The sequence below is a fragment of the Muscardinus avellanarius genome, assembly GCF_963383645.1.
Source record: "Muscardinus avellanarius genome assembly, chromosome: 17".
Classification (NCBI taxonomy): domain Eukaryota; kingdom Metazoa; phylum Chordata; class Mammalia; order Rodentia; family Gliridae; genus Muscardinus; species Muscardinus avellanarius.
The window spans coordinates 61,270,506-61,294,809 of record NC_137803.1 but is presented as its reverse complement, the minus strand read 5'-3'; the positions used below and the strand labels follow the sequence as shown (position 1 = coordinate 61,294,809).

The 24,304-nt window shown below is 43.2% G+C and overlaps 1 protein-coding gene across 5 annotated transcripts in view; it reads right to left on the bottom strand.

Moving 5' to 3' along the window:
- The window catches only part of PTPRM (protein tyrosine phosphatase receptor type M), a gene marked incomplete at both ends in the record, with an annotated part of 778,612 nt that overhangs the window by 580,606 nt on the left and 173,702 nt on the right, over nt 1–24,304 (bottom strand). For all 5 annotated transcript variants that reach the window (XM_080714509.1, XM_080714510.1, XM_080714511.1 and 2 more), the window contains one exon: nt 14,704–14,826. In XM_080714509.1, the coding sequence (XP_080570635.1) occupies nt 14,704–14,826 (123 nt within the window). The remainder of the gene's footprint in view (nt 1–14,703; nt 14,827–24,304) is intronic.

The following is a 24,304-nucleotide window of genomic DNA, read 5'->3' as shown; positions in this document are numbered from 1 at the left end:
TAGGGACAGAATATAAATGCATGCATGTAGCTAAAAATACAATTTAATCATTCCTTATGCTCCTTCTTATGTCTCAGTTAACCATCAAAATATCTACCAATAGGATGCAGATCTTTATACTTGAGGCGTCCACCGAGGCATGAAGCCGCAGCATGAGGTATTTGTCCTGTTTTAGAAAGTCCTAAAATTACATCCCTGAATTTAGTTGCCCCACATCAACGCTATGTTATGTAAGTCCACCAGCTCCACTAAACCTCTCCGGAAATGACCAAGGATCATCCGGATATGCTCAGGAAAGAAAGTCATGGAGCTACCTGGGTCTTATAAATATTTTCAACAGGAGATGACAAAAACATTTGCCTCAGATGCCTTCGTGGATTGAAAACCCTGTTGGCCTGGTGGCTTTTTGTTTTCCCACATTTACACTAAGCAAATTTGGCTGAGGTGCAAAAGTAGAAACACTTTGAAAGAGTATAATAATTACTTCTCTACACTTCACCTACACATTGTAATTGTGCCCATCTTAACATCTGCTGTCTGTTTTCTCTCTCCAGAAACACACACAGGCACATTTTCCCCCATCCTATAGTATTTGGGCATGGAATCTAAAAACAAGAGCATCCCTACACATTCCTGTGCTTTCTTGGTACTTAGGTACTAATCAAATGTCCTTTTTACATCTTTTCCTTTTCTCTTCTCTTTTTGCCAGAAATAATCAGTCAAAATCCCCTCTGCTTCGCCCTTTAGGAGGGCCTCTTCTGCCTCTCATTTCTTTGCCTTCTATATGGCTGAAAGTTCCCCAAGTTACCTTCAGCCTCCTGAGGAGCATATCTGGAGTCTCCTCCACCCATCACAGAATCACTGGACAGGATGGTCCTCCATGGCCCTCCACCCAGCATCCTAAGGGCCACTGGACAGGATGGTCTTCCACCCAGCATCCTCCTAAGTGCACATTTGACAGACTGGTCCTCTGCCCAGAATCCTATGTGCCACAGACTCTCTACTTGTGTCTTGTGTCTCCTCTGTGAGCCTCCTCCTCTGCCTAGAAACCTTCCTCTCACCCTCGCCCCTCTGGCCTCTGTCTAGGAGGCAGCCCTGTTATGATGGGATCACACCGCTCCTCCAAGACCTGGGAGCCAGAACTCTGGTCTATCACTTAATATACAATGCGTAGAACTAGGCCTCAGACACAACAGGTGCTCAGGAAAGAACTTCATGCTGCCCTGGTATTAAAGAAAATAAAAGCATAAGCCGCTATTCTCTGATATAAACACACTCAGCTCTCTGGAAAGCCCAAAAGGCACTTAAGGGGGATCCTGCAATGACTTGGTCTGACCCAGGAAGAAGAGGGTGGTTCAGGGTCTCCAGATACACACAGTGTCTCAGGCCTGCCTCATCCTGGTCTAGCTGAGTTCCTTGAATTCCACCAGTCACCTGCCAGTGTACAGTAATGGACCACTCCTACCCTGACTCCAGAGAAGCAGCTGCCAATAAAGATCTCTGATGTCCAGCTGCCCCAGACCCAGGAGGCAAGTCTTCTTCAAGCTGGGGATTTCTAATCCCTAAAGAAAGTACTGCCCAGATAGCCCATCCCTAGTCTGCCACCCCCTCTGCAGTTCAGTTAGAAAGCCATGCTCAGAAGACAAAGATTGTTCCATGTCCAAAGTGATAACCCAAAGTGGGCGCTTCCGTTCCAGCAAGTGGGCCTTGGCCAACACCAGTGCCTTGTATGGCGAAGCCTGGCACACAAGACACCCAAGGCTGAGGCCTGACCAAATACTTGCAGTGACTTGTAGGACAGGTGTGAGGACGTCCCATCACCTGCCGACGCTGGTCCTCACGGCCCCTGCCCAGCCCTCCTCTACACAGATGCTAACTAAGATATTTAAGACATCTGCCCTAACCGGTCTGTTAATTCAATTATTTGGATTCCTGTCACTCTTATGTTGTTATCTCCTACAATTTTACAGGAAATTAAGAAATAAATAAAAATTAAGAAATAAAACTGCATATTTATATACACAGACTAATTTGTATATTTTTTTAGCAAATGTTTAAAACACAGCTAGCCACTATTCTTACTTTTTGTGAGTTACCAATCAGCCAAGACAAGTAATTCAGAAGATATTTAAAAGAAAACATTTGTTAAATGCTAAATATAAACTACTAAAATAAGCGGTCATATATAATACATTGACGGGCCCAGTGAAACAGTGGGGAAAATGTTCAACATAATTAGAAATCAGAGAAATACAAAATAAAATTACTTTGAGATTCCATCTCACTCCAGTTAGAATGGTAATCACCAAGAATACAAACGATAATAAATGCCGGTGAGAAATGGGAAATCTTATACACTGTTGGTGAGATTAAAAATTGGTAAAGCTTCTATGGAGATCAGCGTGGAGATTCCACAAAAAAACTAGGAATGGAACTAGCATATGACCCAGCTATCCCAGTCCTGCTATCTTTCCCAAAGAATTAAGGTGACATCACCATCGTGATGCTTGTATACCCGTGTTTATAGCAGCACCACTCACAGTAGCCAAATTATATAATTAACTCGGGTGTCCATCAAGAGATAAATGGATAGAGAAATGGAGTTTTGCTCAGCCATAAAGAAGAACAAAATTATGTCATGTAAAGGAGAACTGTTGGAGCTTGAGAACATTACGCTAAGTGAGGTCAGCCAGGATCGGAAAGTCAAGAGTCCCGTGTCTTCTCCCATTTGTGAAAGCTGCAGAGAATTGGGAAAGAAAGGAGACTTCAGATCGAAGAGGAGAGAGGCCAGCAGAAGAGTGGAAAGAGAATCAGGCAGGAGGGATGGAGGGAAAAGGAGGCCTGAGGAAGGAAGAGATTAAATGTGCTATGTTCATTTATGAAGACATCACCGTCAATCTCGCTAACTCACACAGGGAGGGGACACCTGGGATCATAGCAGTGCTGTGTGCACAGAGACATGTACCACCATGCATCTCGCTATGCTGAAGAATCACGATACACCAAGAGAAAACGTTTTTAAAATTCAAAACGCACCAGGCGTGGTGGCGCACGCTTGTAATCCCCGCACTTGGGAGGCGGAGACAGGAGGATCACGCAGGTTCAAGGCCAGCCTTGCTGGCTTAGGAGACCCTGTATCCAAAAATATATACGTATATGTATATAGGTCTGGGAGTGTAGCCCGGAGGTGGAAGGGTTTCCAGGAACCCCAGTACCACCAAAAAAAAAAAATCAAAATGCTTTGAAAACAAGGATGGTCTCCTCTGAAAGTCTTAGTATATAAAAACAGAATCACTGACAAAATTGCGCTAAGTGAAATAGCCAGACACAAAAGGGCACCAGGGCACGACTCTGTTTACATGAGGTACTTAAGAGTGCTCAAATTCGTGGAGACCAGATGTAGAAGAAGGTTGAGAGTCAGGGGCATGGAGGCTGCTGGGGTCTGGGGAAAGGAGGCTGTTGTTTACAGGGCACTGAGTCTCAGTGTGCAAAGCACAGAAGGTTTGGAGGTGGTTATACAACCACGCAGATGCACCCGATGCCAGGGAACTGTGTGCTTAGAAAACGTGGTCAAATTTGACCTTTGCAGGCCGGGCGTGGTGGGCACGCATGTAATCCCGCGCTTGGGAGGCGGAGACAGGATACCGCAGGTTCGAAGCCAGCCGCGCTGGCATAAGAGACCCTGTTTCAAAAATATAAAATAGGTCTGGGAGTGTAGCCCGGAGGTAGAAGGGCTTCCAGGAACCCCAGTACCACACACACAAAAAAATTGACGTTTGTGTGTCTTACGACAGCTCATTTAAAGGGAGAAAACACTCAAATCAGATGCGTGATTCAAGAGCTAAACAACCCTCTCTTCTTTCCTAATGGGTGCAAATTGTGGGCCATCTCTTTGTATTTCATCCCTGGGAACTCACCTGGCGGGGGCCCTTGCACATGCACGGGTCCACATAACATCGAGGGCCACGGAGGGGCACACTTGTTTAACTCGTTTCCACTCCTGGAGAAATGAGGCCAGCCAGCGCCCTGGGTGCTGAGCTGAGAGCTCCCCAGAGGAGAGCCACGAGGAATGATGTACTGTCTCCACTCCCAAGTCAAGTTCCTTGTCAATGTTGTAACTGAGAAACCTCTAACAGGACACAGCCGTGGTCCAGCATCTCCCACGGTTTTCTCATTCACCATTTCAAAGCTAATTGGAAACTCGGGCTAAGCTTTGGGATGGCGACCTGAGTACGGTTCAGGGTGGAAGGACGTTCTTTGGTGACTAGGTCACGCCTGGAGGTCAGGCAGGGGCCTCAGTGTGGGGCCCTTGGATGAGACAGTCAAGGACAAGACCGTCTTCATGGCCTGGGTTTGGTAGCTGAAAACATTCAACTAAAGTAATGGCATACCCAATGGGCCCAACTGAGAGGGATGGGAGCAGGGCAAGAAGGAAATCGCCAAATCTCTTTAAGTGTTGTTTTGTTGTTCTTAAAACCAAATGCTCTGTGCTTATATGCCACTGTCAACATGGTTTCCATTCTGATGTGAGATTACAATGCACCAACAAAAGCATATTAATAAATTATCAATATCTGCTATCTATCATCCACTGATATTTGATAGCCATTATGATTAACTTAGGACTGAATCCAGGGACATTCTAGCTTTGAGCTGCACCCCCAGTCTTTTATTTTTTTAAGTAGAGCCTCCCTAATTTGCTGAGGGTCTAAGTTGCTACAGCTGGTCTCTAACCTGTGACCCTCTTGCTTCCGTCTCCAAAGTACTAGCATGCCAGGCGTGTGCCAACATGCCCAGCTGAGGCATTCATTTCATTATAGAGTTAGACTGGATCACAGAGACATGCATCAGAGAGAAACGATGGAGCGGTCGCCTCGGATCCTACCATCCTCATAGCAGGGCTTAGTATTTTAATGGAATTCTTTCTGCTTTTCTCGTCCATTCAAAAACTATATCAAGACCTGTAAATTCTCTTTCTTATTCGTTGTCATTTGGAAGAGAAAATAATGATTTGGTACGAACTGCCCACTTCATGGGGAGCCAAAAGTAAAGGGAGAGTTGGATTTATACTAACTCCGTGCACACTGAAAAATTACTGAAATAAAAATATTTTTTCATTTTTGCCTATTCTTTTTAAAATTTTTTGTATACTGCGATTATACATCATAATGAGGCACAGAGTGAGAGGAATATATGTACACAGACCACTTTCTATGTTTTCCTCCGGACCCCACCCACTCCTTCCCTCCCCCGTACATGTCATTGGTGCATTATATTTCTACATTATAATGGGGTAAAAATTTTCTGTGGACATACATGTACACATCGCCTATTTAGCCCCTACCCAAGTAGCTGAGGCTGGCTTTGAACCTGCGCGATCCTCCTGTCTCAGCCTCCCAAGCGCAGGGATGACAAGCGTGCACCACCACGCCCGGCTAATAAAAACATTTTTAATAGAATGCTGCCAAACTGTAGCTAGTTGAACCCCTGGATTTGAACCCATAGGTGCAGAGGACAGGCTGCATTATTAATATTTTACACAGGAGGAGACTTGAAACCCAGAGGTTAAGAAGTTTCACAAGAGCCTGTACAGGGAGCACTCCTATAATCCCAGGGCTTGGGAGGCTAAGACAGGAGGTTTTGACGCCAGCCTCACCAATTCAGGGGGACCCTGTTTCAAAATAAAAAATTAGAAAGGGCTGGGAGTGTAGTTCCAAGACAGAAGTCCAAGAACGAACTTTCACAAGGACCACTACTACGGAGAAGGCGGCCAGCAGGCGACCCGGGCAGGTGCACAGGCATCCCCCACAGTGGACAGCCTTCGTGGTCACTTGGAATTCCAAACAGACGCCACCTTGGATGGAGCGGCCCGTTCACTAGCTGCATGTGCCACACAGGAAAGGTCACTCGAGGACACTCAGAGGAGCACCAAGAGAGGCGGTTCTTCTCATCGATAAGCCCAGGTCACGTTTTATTTCTTTGAACATCAGCCCCCTCTGGTATTAAACGAAGATAACGCCACCCGATCTCTCAGGACTATCACGAGAATCACACGATCAAAAGCAAAGACCCAAATCTGTCAACTGCCAACGTCACTTGTGTGCTTAACATCACCTTGTTTCATAAGATACACGGAAAGTACTGTTTAGCCACCCAGCGGGGTGGTGTATGCCTGTGATCGCAGGACTTGGGAGGCTGAGTCAGGAGGATCAAAGGTTCAAGTCCAGCCTCAGCATCTTAGTGAGACCCTCAGTAACTCAGGGGGACCGTGTTTCAAAATAAAAAGAGTTGGGGTATAGTTCAGAACCCCTATGCCAATCCCAGTATACAGAGGGAAAGAGGGAGGGAAGGAGGAAGGGAGGGAAAGAGAGAGAAGTAGAGAGAGAAATAGAGAGAGAGCGAGTGTGCGAGGATGTAGAATGCTATGATTTGCCTGTGGGTTTAGACTGTTTTTTGCCTTACTCTTGTTTTTACTGTTTTGAGGGACAAAGAATACATACAGCTGAAGTGATGCTTTCCTGTGCTAAGTCTGATAGACTGAATTTTGGATTATTTATTTATTTATTTATTTATTTATTTATTTATTTTTGGTGGTAATGGGGTTCCTAGATGCCCTTCTACCTCCGGGCTACACTCCCAGACCTATTTTTATATTTTTATTTGGAAACAGGGTCTCTTAAGCCAATGCGGCTGGCTTCGAACCTGCATGATCCTCCTGTCTCCGCCTCCCAAGTGCCGGGATTACAAATGTGCGCCACCATGCCCGGCTGGATTACTTTTTAAATATTCACCACTTCATTAACAAATGAGGATGACCATGGTTTGTGGCATAAACCTTTTCCCCACCCAAGAACAATCTAATCAGTAGTAGTGTGCATTGGGGGAGAGAGTGAGGAGCCCAGGCGTCTGTAACAAAGCCCAGCACAAAGCAGGTGCTTAATAAATATTTGCAGAGTGGTGGCTGAGTGAAGAATGAGTGAGATAATTAAACAACTGTCTGGATATTCTGTGCCAAAGATAGTTCTCCCTAGGTAAGCGCTGAAATTCGAGGGAGGGGAGGCTTTGTCAACCTCATGGTCTTCTCCTGATTCCTCCCTAAGCCCTGAAGTGTGAACACCGAGGGCCGCTTTCCTAGCGTGGGCAAAATGTGCCTGATAAATGCACCCAGAGAGGAAACTGCAATTACTTTGTTTGTCAATCATCATCGTTCTGGGAGGTGAGGCCGATGCTAGGCAAACGCATGTAGTCATCTTCCTATTTTCCGGGTCATCACACTAAGACCGCGGTCTCCTGCTCCTTCCCGGCCCTTCTGTCCCTCCACCCTCAGTCCAGGCACCGCGGACATGCCTCAGGCCTCGGCCACAGCATTTTCAGGAACACTGCTGCCATCACCACTCCCGGTATTTTAAAACTAAGAGGCAGAAAGCAAGTGAGCTGCCTAGGATTGCAAGCCGGGCTATCTGGAAGAATACTAAGAGATTATCTTTTGTCAGCATTAGGATCCAAAGTCACTTAACGATGGTCTCCCTAGAAGTACGGAATCTTAAGGGGCCAATGTGGGGCATAAATAAGTATCTATTGCATAAAGGGTCAATTTAAATATTAAAGGTAATTAAAGGAGCAAATGAGCTTTCTATGATTGCAAGTCAGGTTATCTGGAAGAATACTAAGAGCTTAACTTTTCTCAGCAATAAGATACAAATTCACTTAACGATGGTCTCTCAAGAAGTATGAGATCTGAAGGGGCCAGTGAGGGGCATAAATATCTATTCCATAATGGGTCAATTTAAGTATTAAAGGTAATTAAAGAATATAAGCTACCTTTATATATTAATACAATGGATGCATTTGTTGATTATTTTCTTTCTTTTTTGATAAAAGAGGGTCAATATACATGATGTGACATCTTAAATATCAACTTTTTGGAACTGGAGTAAAAAGATACAAGTACTACCTAGTAATGAAATAGAAAGACACTGACCATTGTTAAACCAGGTGGGTATTTTTACATCCTCAAATATTTTGTCAATACTTAATCTATCTGACAATCACAGAACAATTAGCAGAAGAGAATGTTAACGGCGCTAACAAAATGTGCCAGATTGCTGGGTAGGTACTTCTGTCTTTGCCTTTTGTTTTAGTTTTTGTTTTTTATATTTTGGTTCTTTTGTTTGTTTTGATATTGGGGATTGAACTCAGAGGCATACTACTTCCATGATACATCCCCAGCCCTATTTTATTTCTTATTTTGAAAAGGGGTCATACTAAGTTGCTAACGATCTCCCTATGTTGCTGAGGCTGGCCTTGAAGCTGTGTTCCTCCTGTCTCAGCCTCACCAGTACCTCCTAAGCAAACTCAACAGCTTCAGTTGGATTCCTAACTCAGGTTCTATCCTCAAAGTAGTAATCATCATCATCATTATTGTTATTATTATTTTTGCAGTATTTGGAAATGGAACCTAGGGACCTTCTACCTCCAAGCTACAGCTATACCCCTAGCCCTATTTTTTTAATTCTTTATTTTGAAACCGGGTCTCACTGAGTTGCAAAGGGTCACTAAGTAGCTGAGGCTGGCCGCAGACCGGATCCTCCTGTCTCAGCCTCCCAAGTACCGGGATTACAAGCGTGCGCCATCACGCCGGCTATCGAAGTAGTAATCATTATAACAAATGATGACTTTAAAAAATATCCCATCGCTAATGACAATTAAATGATATAAAATCAACTGCAAACTTATCAATAAAAGAGAAACTCGTTTGGGCACAGTGACACCATCAAGAAATCCCAATGGCTCAGAACCAGCTGCAAAAGTGTAATCTCTTTTACATAAAAGTTGACTTTAAATACAGGAGTTTAAATGGTACTTGGCATTTATTTTTTCTAAATATGTATTTCCAGAGCTAACGTCATTGCCTCAGAGCAGCTATTAAGTCAGTTTGTATAAAGCCCCAGACTGTATTTAAAGGTTTTTCAAAGTGATTAAAAATAACCTCACACTTGAAGATGCAGATAAATTCTGTAGAATTTGACTGAAAACACTGTAACACTGACATCAGAATTACATCCAAAAAGTAAAACTAAATTTTAGAGTAAAAATTTTAGCCTCCATCATCATTTTTGTTATTATATTTTATATTTTGCAGCACTGGGGATGGAGTCCAGGGCCCTTCTACCACCGAGCTCCATCCCAACAATTTCTTTTGAGATAACGTTCTCCTTACATTGTCCAGGTTGGCCTCAAACCTGCCATCCCCTTGTCTCAGCCTCCCAAGTAGCTGGGCTCACAAGCATGTGTGACTTCTTCTGTCCCTTTTACAATCATACTGAGAGTCAGGCTCAGTGGCTCCTGCCTGCAACCCGTGTGACCCTGGAGGCTACGGCAGGAGGATTGCAAGGGCCAGGCCAGACTGAGAAAATTGGGAAGACTGTCTTAAAATTGGAAAAAAAAAATTAAAATGGCTGGAGATGTAGCTCAGTGGCAGAGTGCCCCGGGTTCATTTCTCAGTTCAAGGGAGGGAGAGAGGGAGGGAAGGAAGGAGGGAAGGAAATCCATCTTGCTGGTAGGTTAATACTTAATTGAATTATAGTAGAGCAATACAAATTTTGGTGTTAAATATGAAAAAAAAATTGCAATGCTTTTTCAATGGATGAAAAATTAAGAGAAAATCCCTAATCTTATTTTATTTTACTTTAATTGTCAAATGTTTGGAAAACCATACAATATGAGAGTGAAGGAAAATATTTTAAGATGCTCATATATTAACATTTATATACAAAAAACAACAATATAAACCAAGAGTCCAAAACAACAATTATATGCTGATGCCAAAATGATCAAAGGCAGTAAAATTTCCTAGTAAAAAGCCCGAGTAAACACTAGATTTGGTGGACCAGTCTCTGCGTTGACTGCTCTGCTTTCAGCTTGAAATCAGCCACAGAGAATATTTAAATAAATGGATCTGGCTGTGTGCCAACCTACTTTGTTTATGGATATTAAAATGTGAATTTCATGTGTCACAAAATATTATTATTTTCCCCCAATGATTTAAAAACATAAAAAGCAATCTTAGCTTGCGGGCCACACAAAAGCTGGCAGTAGACTACGTCTGGCCAGCAGGACACATTTTGTCAGCTCTTGGTCTAATGCGTGATAGATCCTGCCCATACATAGGAGACCGAAGACTCAAACACAGGTGAGAACACATCTGGTTCGATTTTAAGGAACCGCTTAAACAAATTAACCCCCCAAAAGCTATGGCTGTATCTGATTGCGCCACCCATTTACCCTGGGGGAAAAAAAAAACCTTTAACCACTAGCTTCTGTTTTTGCACAAAAGAACCAGCTTTTGAATTTGTTTTTAAAAGACTTAATCGTGCTGCGTACATTAATTAAAAGGGAGAAGAACAAAAGGCAGAGACAGGAGAAAACTCTTGAAACTACACAGTATTTAAAGTGTGTGTGTGTGTATGTGTGTGTGTGTGTGTGTGTGTGTGTGTGTGTGTGTGTAAGAGAGAGAGAATGTGCATGGTGGCAATGCAGCAGTAATATCCATTCTTCAGGATAGGAGAGAATGAATATTCAAAGTGATCCAAAGTGCTTGGACCAGAAGTGTTTGGGATTTCAGATTTTCTAGGATCTTGGAATGTTTGCATATATATAATGTGGTAAATTCTTTTGTGTTACTTATACTCCAAATACATATGGCCCAAATGAATTTTTTACAGTATTCCTAGCATGCCTGCATTAGACCACAACCAGTCACACAGTCGGGTGGGGAGTCCTCCTGTGGAGTCAGGTTGGCACTCAATGTTTTGTGCTCGGGATCATTCCAGATCTCTAATCCGGGGACTAGAGATGCTGTCCCCGTGTCTGTGAGCTCATAAGGTGAGAGTTCCTCACATCTGGTAACACTGCCTGGGGAACTGAACTTCTTGCCCAGGGTGGACAGGTCAGGCGCCCACAAGTCCATTCGCTGTCGTAGTACACGGGGCACACTGAGAGCCCCACCCTCGTAACACTCCCGGGCTGCCCACACCTGCTTGTAGAGAGCCTTGCATCTTTCAGGAACTGTACTTTTCTAACGTTTTCCCCCCAAGTAGGTCAGTTCTTTGAAAGAAAGAATTATTTTTTATAATCCTCCATCTCCCATTGGGCTTAGCATATGCTAGGGTTCCAAAGTATGACAGTGACTAAAATTCGCTTAATGAACAGTAGGAGGAGCAGTACCAGTGCTCGTGACTTTATATTATGAGAAAAACTGAACTTGCTGAGACCACTATCAATCTCAACAGGCTCCTCTGCACCCATGGAAAGAGGAGTAGAGGACGCGCCAGTCTAGCCTTACCTGCTGGCATCCAGCCCCCCCCCATATAAAACCAGGAGCTGCACCCTGTTTGTGGCTAGGGGTCCTGGGCACTCATTCTGCACCACCAGCATGCACACTGACCTGACAAAACTGAGGAGACCTAACCTTATGCTGTAAGGCCTAATAGTAAACACCAGTTATTCTATTTATTAACAGACACAGAATAAATGGGAACAGAACAAGTAAATCCTCCTTAACCGTCCCCAGTACACAGAGCTTCCCAAGGCCATATACTGGCCAAATCACTTCCCTTACTTCTTTTACTGCCTCCCGAATTGTTCTAGAATAGACTCTGAGCTTTATTACCATTTCTTATCTCTACCAAGAACCTATTTTCTCTAAATTTATTTTAATTAATTTATTTTTTGTGCTGCTGGGGATTGAACCCATGGGCAGTCTACCTCTGATCTACAGCCTGATTTTTTTTATTCTTTTATTTTGAAAGGGTCTCAGTAAGTTTCAAAGGGTCTCACTAAGTTTCAGAGGGCCTCACTAAGTAGCTGAAGGTGGCCGCAAACCTGATCCTCCCATCTCAGCCTCCCAAGTACTGGGATTACAAGCGTGCGCCACCACGCCCGGCTCTATATTTAAAATTGACAATTTAGTCCAAGATGGTCGTATGAGACATCAGAAAAGAAGAAGAAAAGAGGGGCAGAGGAAGGCTTCCTCTGGCCACTTTTACCAAGGGAGGTCTGTTACCTTGAGACAAAAATAGGTTCCATAGAGGCTAATAGCTCTACATTATTCCGGCTTCTTTTCAAAAGTTAATCTTTCCAAATCAGGCTTCAGTCTGAAGGGTCACACTAATGATATCAACTACCTAGTGTGAAAAAGTACCAATTTTGAGCCAGGGTGCAGCTGAATGAGAGAGCACTGGCCTAGCATGCACTAGACCCTGGGTTCCCTCCTTAGCCCCGCTAAGAAAAAAATTACAAATTTCTGTCAAATAAGAAAATAATGAAGCATCTGTGAGTGTGCTTTTGTGGAGAGATTTACCAGGACAACATCTAATGCTCTCCCAGCTCCCCCGGCCTCAGCTGTCCCGACCTTTCTGGACATGGACTGGGCACTGGCAAAAGTGCCACTGAAGACAAAGGCCCCCGGGGTAAGAGACCTGTTCAGGAAGCTCGGCGCCACAGGGACCCCAGATGTGTCCCCTCTTGCCACTGCTGATGAGAATGGAAGCAAGAACTGGAACTGAGGGAACCAACCAACCAACGTGTACAAACCAATAGTGAGACAGCTCCATTCAAAAGAGCAGCGCGCGGGAGAACAGGAGACAGGGAAGAAGGGTGTGAGCCGCGGGGAACTAGCCAAGAGCTCACAAAGGCTTCCAACCTGCCAGAGCCATAGGCATGCTCAAGAGCTCAGAGCTCCTGCCTTTAAAATGATAAGGAGTTAAAGATGGGAAGGACTGGGCAAGCGGGTGAGCTCCAGCATCCTTAGAGCTTACTGAAACAAGGCGACACCCTAGGGCGTGTTTCAAATCTACCTTTACAAGATTACGTACTAAATACCGTCTTTGCGGCATGTAGGTACATTCATAAAAAGTGTTACGGTCATTGAAAACACCTAAGTTGAGCCAGGTGAGATAGTGCACACCTACAGTCCCAGAACTTGGGAGTCTGATACGGGAGAGTCGCTGATTCCAGAGAGCCTCGGGAACTTAGCAAAACGCAGCAACCTAACAAGACCCTGTTTCAAATTTTAAAAATAAAATGGGGCTGAGGGTGCAGCTAAGGGGTAAAATATCCCTGGTTTCAAGCCCCAGTATGAAAAAAACAAGTACAACAGAATATACAAAGTACTTAAAAGATACAATATTAAAAGAAAAACCAATCAAGAATAAGCAGCCGGGCGTGGTGGTGCACCTTGTAATCCCAGCGTTCAGCATTCGGGAGGCTGAGACTGGAGGATGGCGGTTCGCGGACAGACTCAGTTACTTAGTGAGGCCCTTTGCAACTCAGTGAGACCTTGTTTCAAAATAAAGGACAAAACATAGGTCTGGGGACGTAGCTTGAAGGTAGAAGGCCCTGGGTTCCATCCCCAGCATTGAAAAAGGAAAAAACATTTTTTTTTTTTTTTTTTTTTTTTTTTGGTGGTGGTACTGGGGTTCCTGGAAGCCCTTCTATCTCCGGGCTACACTCCCAGACCTATTTTTACATTTTTATTTGGAAACAGGGTCTCCTAAGCCAGCGCGCGTGGCTAGCTTCGAACCTGCGCGATCCTCCTGTCTCTGCCTCCCAAGCGCGGGGATTACAAGCGTGCGCCACCACGCCCGGCGAAAAAGCATTTTTTTAAGAAAAGGAAAAAACTTGCCGGGATCCCATTACTTGAAACGCTGAGGCAGGAAGATAAACTGTTAGAGGCCAGACTGGGCAGCCTATGAAATTACAGTCTTAAAATGCAAAATGATGTACAGATGTAGCTGGAGATGTGGCTCGGTAGTAAAGTGCCCCTGGATTGAATCCCCAGTAATGAAGAAAAAAAAAAAAAAAAGGAAGGGGCTTTATCTAAAATCCAAATCAGAATAGTGTCATATTTTACTAACTTGGATTCCAAAATGGGGCATGCTCTACTGCTCTATCTGTATGTTGAATCTACAAATCTGAAATTTTAGAGGGATATTCCAGGTCACAGCCTGAAAAGAGGAATCCAGTCCAATGATCAGGCTGCAAATAGACTAGAGGTCACCAGTCACCATCTTCCCAATCCTCCTTTCAAAAAAGAAGTAGAATTCTTGCTGGTTCAGTGAAATAAATATATTTCCTTCAGTAGAAAACTCACTCTCGTCTCTTTTACGGTGGAAAAAAATAGTCCTATCTAGATATCGCCACTGTATCTTCCAAACACTTCCAAGATCTCAAGGAATCCTCCCAGATTTCCCAGATGCAAAGTGAGGTCCAGAGGCTGAGAAATGTTAAGTCACCCAAGCTCTTCAATTTGTGACAAATGGCAACTTGGTTATTTGGACTTTAATTTGGATTCTAATGTCCAAGTAGGTTCCATCCACGAGGAACATCGTCTAGAACATCAATTCATCCATTTCCCGCATCTGTTGCTTGGGGAATGATCAACTAATCTAGCTAAGGTGCACTCAAAGACAAAAGAAGTAAACTGTAATTAGACTTTAAAAGGGAGGGATTCACACTTAAAACTCGTGTAATCAGTGCTCTGAATTACACCATCCTCACTAGCTAATCAGCCACTGAAGGCCATGCTCAAGACAACACAGCACCCCCCTGGCTGGACCACTGTGCAGGGAGCACTGACTGTGTCTAAGACTCTAAGGCTCCTCTTATTTTAAAAAGAAAAATAACTTAAAACCAAGAGCGAACCTGACGGCATCCACGGGTCAGAGGTCGGCTTGGTCAAGGTGTTCACCTGCTCCCAGTTGAAGTCATCGTCTTCGGCTTGGCTGTACCCACAAGTGCTGTACGGCTCATCAAAGAGGCAGCCACCTAGAGTGCGAAGGTAGAGGAGTGATGTTAGCGGCAGCCAGGCCTCGGGATGAGCTGCGGCGATGGCTGGAAGCCCGGCACCCCTTGAAGCCAGGCGAACTCCGAGTTGGCCTTCCTGCTCAGGAGCTGAGTCTGAACATTATGGTATCAAGCAGGCCCTGCTTATTCCACTACAGCACAGTGCTCTCCAAAATCAAGCTAAAACTGGGAGAAGGCAATCGAAAGCAAGACCTAAGCAAATTTAAAATTTTTGTTTTCCAGATGTATAGGAATTTAGAAAATCTATCTTGCTTTTGAGACTTAAATAGAGCATCCCTGAGTATCCAGTCTGTTTTCTATAGGAAAAATAATTAGAATGTGTCCAAATAAAAGAGAAATGCTTTCACCCCAATACTGGCATAATGGTTGAAGACACGAATGCAGTACAAACTATGGGCATCACTAACAAAATATTTTTCAAAGAAAAATATTCATTTTAAATGTGACACAGAAAAATTTCATTTTAAAACTGTGATGAGTTGGGATCTCAAAATTAAAAGAGATTGCAAATTTACTTTATAGGCTATATACATTTTAAAGGCAAAAATAATTTCAAGATGAAGCATGAGGTGAATAAACACCTGCTTAATTTCTACTAGAAATGAAGCTGTTTAAGTAAAAAGACATAAAACCATGGAAAAGCAGTACATGCTGAGCAGTCCGTCTGTCTCAGCAGCAACAGCACTCCGCAGGTTGATGACGGTAGGTTTTATTCCATGTCCTCTCAAAGTCTGTGACTTTGAGTTATTATCATATCAGATCATTTCCCAAGTGTTTCACATGGGGAAAGTGAATGATTATATTGAACTTTTTAAAGAATATAAAAATTCTACTATCCATTATATAGTGGATAACATATCATTATGTAACCCATTGCATAATAATGTATTAATTAAATTAATTAACATAATAATTCTAATTGCTTGCCAAATTGATTCATGACCTGGGTCAAGAACACATAAATTTAAAAATATTATTACACTATATCTGCAATGTATGCCTTGGTGACAAGAAGCTAAGTAAACTAGCTGTAGTATATCCCAAAGGGAAAACAGAACTTGAGGTCACATGGTCACACTTCCGTACAATTTGCTCAGCTCAATTTTCTACTTTTCTGGACATTCAGACAGCATTCTCACAGGTAAGGCACTCAGAACTGTGCAGAATACACCTGCCAAATAGAAAATTCCCTTTCAAGGCCCAGACTCTGCTTCTGTTGCTACAGACCCATTTATCTTAGCTCTCCCCATGAAGAATCGTAAAAATCTCAGCCCTTGCACAGGAAAGCTGATTATCTGAAAAGAGCTGTCATGTTCAAAGTCTTCTTCTCCGGGCAAAACATGTTTTCTCCTCTTAAATTCCCGCTACTAGGAGGGTGTTAGGACACCATCCTGACAGGTATTTTTCAAAACACTCATCCAAAGGAAAGGCACCCAGTGCTGGAGCCAGGGTTCGGCTGCCTCCTTCCCCCTCCGAATCTTTGAGCAGCCCTGGCCAAGCACGGGTCCTTTCTAACCTGCGGAGAGCCTCGGCCCATCCGTCTTTTCTACACCACCGTCGGCAAGGTATTTTTCCTCTTTTGTGATGACATAAGTAATTTTTCAGAACTCACATCCAGCGCCATCCGCGTCCTCTCCCTCAAAGCCGCATTTCTCTGGCTGTGTAGAACTTTGGGGATCCTGACCCTATCCTTCAAGTACTAGCCACCCTACCTATATTTATATACAGGTTGAGCATACCTAAGTAGAAAGTCCCAAATGCCCCAACACCCAAAATTTTCTGAACACCGAATCCACAGGTGGAAAATCCCACCCCCGAGCTTATGTGGTCAGCAACACAGGCACGCTGAAAACACCGCATAACGTGACCTTCAGGCTGTGCATATAAGGTACAGATGAAACATAAATGAATTGCGCGTTCAGACTTGGGTCCAATCCTCAAGATACCTCATTATATATATATGGGAATGTTCCAAAATACAAAAGAAAACCTAGAAGCTGGAACATTTCTGGTCCCAAGCATTTTGAAAAAGGGGTATGCAGCCTTTACCCACCGACGGGACCTGTGCCGTTGCATGTTAAACGGGGCAAGTGGAAGAACACGTGACCGCTTAAAATGGTCTCTCTCAGGTTTGTAGCCTGGTCTGAGACCTGAGCTTCCAGGCATGAGGGTGAAATCAAGTGTCATGGCTTCAGTAATGCCTTGGACATCTCTAGCCTCAACCAACCCTGTGGGGAACAACAGACTCCTCATAAAAGGAATACACAAAGCTCAGACTTTCACCTTGGCAAGCACTGGTCGTTTTTACTGAGTTCTAACTAACTCAGAAGCAAAGTGGATGTACAGTGCGCCTAATGCTAATAACTTTCCAATTTGGGGTAAGAAATACTCTGCAAACGTTTATGAGGATGTTTCCCTGGGTTGCAAACCCTAATTTTGTTGTAGAGGATATTTTCCACACTGAAGGGATAAACCCAAACAGCAGTGGCACTAATAATAGTCAAAAAGAACGAAATAATCATCAGTTTTGACAGAAAAGGGGCCCAGTGGAAACCCCATAGCACTCTAATGAAAGTCCTGCAGAGCAATTACAGAGAGGAATAGCGCTGGGCATCCACAAGACACTGTGAGGCTGGTTAAAGATCCAGTTTCTAAATCGGCCATCGGGACTGGAGATGGAACCAGATACTAAAGCAAGAGCACGCGTGGCTGAGAACCCTAAAGGCCAATAGAGTGCTGGAGAGAGGACGGGATTTTCCCATCAGGCAAAGCTGTTTTATCACTTCAAAGGAAACATAAAATGCATGATATGGTTCTTTCTGGAGCCATGAATGATTATCGAGCTCCTCGAAAATGGGATCTATATGGATTCCCTCTTCCTCTAGGATATATCCCCCCGCACTCCAATCTTTTCTTAAATATACTTTTATTGGTGCACTGAAATTATACATCACAGCGAGGTGCAAAGTGATTCGAATACACATGCACACAGCATTTGGCGTGGTTCTCTCAAGATCCCACCCCACTCCCCACCCACCCCGTACGTGTTATTGAGATGAAAGAAGCCTTCATATACGGGCATCGCAGTATTTGAACTGTTTCCTTCGGGAATCCCTCTCCCCCTCTCCATCTTCCTCATCCAATCCCTTCTCATTGTTCTATCAGTCTCTCTCTTTTATCTGAAGACCCTTTTGCTTTGTTTTTTCTCTCTAGCTTCCACATATGAGAAAACACTCCGTGGCCCTTGACTATCTAGGACAGGCTGCTCTTACTCAGCACAAGGCTCGCTCGTTGCATCCATGTTCCTACAAGAGACATAATTTTACTCTTCTTTATGGCTCAGTAAAATTCTACTGTGCACTTACACAACGATTTCTTCATTCATTCGACACCTAGGTTTGTTCTTAATTTGGGTATGGTGAACTGTGGTACTATAAACAAGGGTATGCATGTATCATGATCATATTCTGACTTTAATTTTTTTATAGAACCTTAGTCAGTGAGACTCCCTGGATAGCAAAGATAGTTAACTGAGCTAAAATGAGAAGAAAAGAAATTATATCCAAATTGAAATTACCAATTATAGAGAGGATAATTAAAGTTTTGATTTTCAGAGCAGCTTTGTGTCATGGGGAAATATACATGTTCTGGAGTCAGAGACCCCCGGATATTTTCTCCGTGAAATTTCGGGGAGGGGGTTAAGAACTGGTGACTGAAAGCCCACAGGAGCACAGCATTTCTTCCTAAAAGCAATACTAAATCTAACTGTATCTGCTTCCACTACCTTGGTACTTCCTATAACTGGTAAATGGCAAACACCCAATCAATTCTTTCTGTAAAGAATGGCAATGAGACAAGTATGGCGGCAAACTCGTATAATCTCAGTACTTGGGGTGCCGAGGCAAGAGGATTTCAGATTTGAGGCCAGGCTCAGCAATTTAGCAAGACTTGGTCGCAATATAAAAAAATAAAACCAGGTGTGGTGGCGCACACTTGTATTCCCAGCATTTGGGAGGCTGAGACATAAAGTTTGTGGTTTGCAAACAGCCTCAGCTACTTAGTGAGGCCCTTTGCAACTCGTGGGACCCTGTTTCAAAATAAAGAATAATAAAAAATATGGTTGGGGGTATAGCTCAGAGGTAGAATGCCTCTGGATTCTATGTCTGGTACCACAAAAATAAATAAATAAATAAATAAATAAATAAATAAATAAAACTGTAGTGTAGCTTGAAGCTGAGATTCTTCTAGACTCAATATCCAGTTTTTTGGCTTTTGGGGGTTGTTTCGGTGGTACTGGGGTTCCTGGAAACCCTTCTACCTCCGGACTACACCCCCAGACCTATTTTTATATTTTTATTTGGAAACAGGGTCTCTTAAGCCAGAGCAAGCGGCTGGCTTCGAACCTGCGCGATCTGCCTGTCTCCACCTCCCAAGCACGGGGATTACAAGCGTGCGCCCGAACGCCCGGCCCCAGTTTTTTTTTTTTTTTTTTTTAAAGAGTGGCAATGAACTCTTCAAATTCTATGCAGAATCTGGCTATCACAGTAATTCCTTGGAATTTTTTAAAGTAAGTATAAGGTAACATCCACCTAAACAATGAAAATAATTTTAACACAGCCCCTCAAAATATCTAGACTGGTTCTTCTGATGTATCCAAAGATTAAAAAAAAATCTATAAGGCATGACCAGATCACTGAACATGTCACTTTTCAATATGACTGGCAAGAGTAAGCCAGTTAAATGTTAATGAAGCCTCTACAAATTATGACTTTTGGACTCTTTTTTTTATTATCTAGCAATAATTAGATGGCAAGACTAGCTGTCTATAAAGGTCATTCCTGATTTATAAAAATAAAATATTGTCATTTGCCTACCGGAGGAAATTGACCTCTCTTCTTTCTTTGGAGAACTATATGAAATCATTAAGGTCTAAAGTAGAAAGAGGGCAGCCTACTTTTGCCCCAAAGGGAACTTTATATGATCTTTCACATCAGCATTCTGTGTTCACTGAAACTCCAGGTCTGGAGAGAACGCAAAGAAAGCACCTTGACAAATACAGTGCCCACCATTTACAAATACAGTGCCCACCATTTACAGAGACTTAAATGTATTTGGGATTGGGATCCACAGTCGTGCCATCTTGACTCGGAGCTCATATGTGTACATCTTATAAACCGAATGTATTTCTATTGAGATAAAAGAATGTTTTTGCACGTGTTTTACTTGATTTCAGAAAGGGCAGCTCTAGATCCAGAAATCCGACTTTGAGATCCTTCAAAAATCGCTTCCTGTAGTTTCTAAGGTTTGGGGGTGAGAGTCACTACCTGAGACTGCTTATATAGCTTGAGGTTATCGACCATCACTTGATGTGAGTGTTACTAAAATACTCAGAGCAACCTGTGACCTACAAAGTGATCTGTGATTGATGGCTCCCATTCCCTCAGTGGGGACCAGGTGCCATCCACACCCCTTCTAAGGAATGAGAAGGTATTATTTTATCTCTTCCTTACCACCAGCGTAAGAATTTTTTTTCGCTATGTCTCAAGAATTCACTGCATCACAAGGCACATGCAAATATTCACCTGGAAGTAGCTCATTTAATCTTCTTAAACATTCTAGAGGCCAGCATCCACCTCCCTGTACCAGTCAGTGATGGATCACGCTTCCCAGCGCTGCGTACACTTCCCATCGCTGGTTCAACAAGAACATGCCCAGCCCTTTGCCTGTGTTTCCCGTCCCGGTAGTCAAGAAGTTAAGACTCTTCAATAGAGGGTCCAGGAGCTCCCTGACAGAAGAAGGCGCCTTGCTGAGCTCTCTGGCAGGACCCCAGCACACCACACAGGGGCTATCTGGGCCTGGCTCCTCCCACAACAGAAACTTGCTCCTGAACCCTCCCTTTAGAGATGCTCTAGAGAAGCGGTTCCTAAGAGACGTCCAGCTTCCTCTGGCCCTGCTCACTCCCTCAGGGTTCTCTAGATGGCATCCTGTAGGGGCTTCCTGGTTATCTACTAGGACAAACCCTACCCTGGGTCTCATTCCTGGAGGGATCTCCTGCACTCTCTCTGTCTTCCCTGGAGAGCAGCTGCCACTACATCAGCTATTCCTGAGCCCATCTTCCCTACTCCAATCCCCCAGTAGGCTCATTATTCTTTATGTTAAGTCCCTCCCCACCCCATTCAGGTGCCTGTGTTGTTTTTGTCTCCTCGTTGGATCCTGATGGACGCATTCCTCTTTTTATTTTTTTTTAATTTTGTAAAATTTTGTATTGGTGCATTGTAGTCATATATCTTAGTGGCGACCACGATGGTGGAGGCATACGTGCATACATCACCCCATTAGCCTTTCCCCAATTCACGCCCTATTCCCTCCTCCTCCCTCCTTCTCATGTTTGGCTTAGTGATTGACTTTGACATGTTTGTGAATGTACATCATCTACCTTAGGGAATTTCCCTCTTCCCCCTCCCATCCCCTTTGTTTAGGTCGCCTTATTTGCTCATCTCTAGTATCTCCTTCTTTGTCTAGAGTTCCTCCTATGCCCCATTTTCTCCCTAGCTTCCACCTATTAGGGAGATCATCTGATTTATTTTTTTTTTGACTGACTAATCTCACTTAGCATAATGTTCTCCAATTCCATCCATTTCCCTGTAAATGGCATAATTTTGTTCTTCGTTATGGCTGAGTAAAATTCTACTGTGTCCAGATCCCATAGATTTGCAATCCACTCATCTGTTGATGGACATCTTGACCGGTTCCACAGTTTGGTCATTGTGAATTGTGTGGCTATGAACACAGACCTGCATGCATTCATTTGTAGCTTGATTTCCATTCTTTTGGGTCGATGACCAGGACTGGTATTGCGGGATCATATGGCAAACAAATGGTGGATCTGAGTGGTCTGGTATCTCGCCCAAGGTCCTGTGAGTTTCGGTGCAGGGCCGAGCGGCTCACACAAGGTCTGCACCAAGAGTCCCCACTCCCCACAGCCTGCACTTTCTCCTCTGTGTATAAGTAGGTAAACAATAGTTACCCACTTAACCAGTGGTGAAGTCCACTGCACTGTCAATGAGCTCCTGAAGGGAGCTGTTTCTGGGAAGCCAGTGGAGCACGGTCAAATGTTAATTTCATAGACTTGTAAAATAAACATATGCTTTGAATTGTTCTGCCTTTTACAGGTTAAATTCACTTATACACTCTAGCAACCGTTCTTCTTGTTGTAATTAGAGTACATTTAAAGTTATTTTGCGAAAAAAACCTATCAGACTCCTTAAGGAATTTTCTGGAACCTTTTTTCTCATTTGTTCTAAATACAGAATGACCCCATTTACGGCAGCTTTTATCAAGTGCATAACGTATTAAATGGGTCTCTCCTTAGAGAATGCAGACCAAAAAAGTAGTGCTACCCCCACCCCAGAATCATTGCTCCATGTTCTATTTTCCTAAAATACGTAAAATGGAGGGTGGTCCTCTTCATTTATTCCAGCTTTTAAAACTGTGCAAGATAAATGGCTATAAGCTGCACAATTCAAAGGATAAACAGAAAATGAGCTATAATAGACATAATTGTTTTAAGAGAGAAAAACCCTATATCAACATGCCAGAACCCTGCTTTCTTCTTGTAAATCACAATGACATCTACATTTAATTGCCTGCCAAACACTGAAGGTCTGTACTGCCTCTTAAACTTTGAGCGTGCCGGCGGTGTCTAGTGAATCAGACAGTAAGCACTATAGAAAGGTTCTCCTACATAATTTAATCTAGCAAGCAGCTTTTACATATGCAGAGACATTTAGTGGCTAATGCTATGCATTCTTGTAAAAAAAAAAAAAGAGTGCAATTTGCCGATGGATATATCCTATAAAAGCAAAGGAAATACGTTGTCCCGTTTCTAAAGTTTCTATGGATTATTACCTTACCGCACACTTCACTTCACATCAACCTAAGGATTCCTAATTTTTTAAAAGGCTGGATTGCAATACACACTCATGTATTTCTTATTGATCTTATAGTCTGTGTTTAAATGGGTAATGACCTTATTTCTGTTCTTAAATATTATACACATGCATCCAAATTATTACTTTACCGTCTCTGCTGTTCCAAATGCAAATAAGTACCTCATTGAGCTGCTACTGGCTTTAATTAAGATATTCTCGTGAATTCTCTGTCTAAAGCTGAATCTACCTGAATATAACACTGGTATGCTCATTTTCTGCCCCACCTCTAACTATAGCGTAAGAACTGGCTCCCTGCTTCTGATACCGAGAAAGGACTTCAAATGATAAGAAGTCTAGGGGAGACCCGCCACTTGCATGAGTACTGGCCACTGGCCACTGGGGTCCGTTTTGTGTGGAGCCCCACCCTGAAGCAGCGATTCTCAAAGTGGGTCCCTGGGCCAGCTTCAGAGCAGGGACCTCATTAAAAATGCAAATTCACCAAAAATCCAGATTCACAGGCTCCGCCCCAGAATGCCTTGCCAGAGACACGGAGCGGGGGAGCAACACTTTCGCGTTATCAGGGTTCAGGGACTTCTGATGCACACTAGTGTTTGGTAACCACTGTTCTAGAACAACCTATTTAACTAGAATCTTCTGGGAGCAGCCCCAGGGATCTGTGGTTTAAAATAAAGGTTCCTGAATAATCCAATTGTTGACCTATTCTAGAAAATATTCCTGATCAATAGTTCCAAACACGTCTAAGAAGCACCTATTCATGTTTTTAAAAAGGCACAAATAGCCGGGTGTGGTGGCGCACACTTGTAATCAACCGCACTTGGGAGGGAGACAGGAGGATCGCGCAGGTTCGAAGCCAGCCTCTCTGGCTTAAGAGACCCTGTTTCCAAATAAAAATATTTAAAAATAGGTCTGGGAGTGTAGCACAAAGGTAGAAGGGTTTCCAGGAACCCCAGTACCACCAAAAAAAAAAAAAAAAAAGGCACAACCATTCTCTGTTTATTTATAAATTATATACACATGTTGTCCTTTACATACAGACATTATGATACATATAGATGTTTTTGACATTTTAACAAGGATTACTGAAAAATATACACAAAGGTTGAGGTTCAAATATTTTCTTCCATAAACCAATTGATTGTACATTTTTCCTCTGAAGGTGTATAAAGAAAGGTTTCTGGAGTTTACTACTTCATTATTTAGTTATAAATACCTCTCAGATGAATTTTAATAAAAAGCACAATAGCCTGGCTGGATCAAAGTCTTTCTCTGATTTCCTAAGAAACTCCTGATCTGTCATTTTTCTAAGTCTACTCAACGAGAAGAGAAATCCTGCACAGGAAACGATTCTGGTTATCGGTGAGAGAACCCAGGAAATTAATAAGATGTAGAATTTCACTTACAGCACTCTTACCGGTTTAATGTGATTTACAAATCCACCTCTCGATGGACGCATTAGCATAACATTGTTATCTGGGACAGCTGAGAGA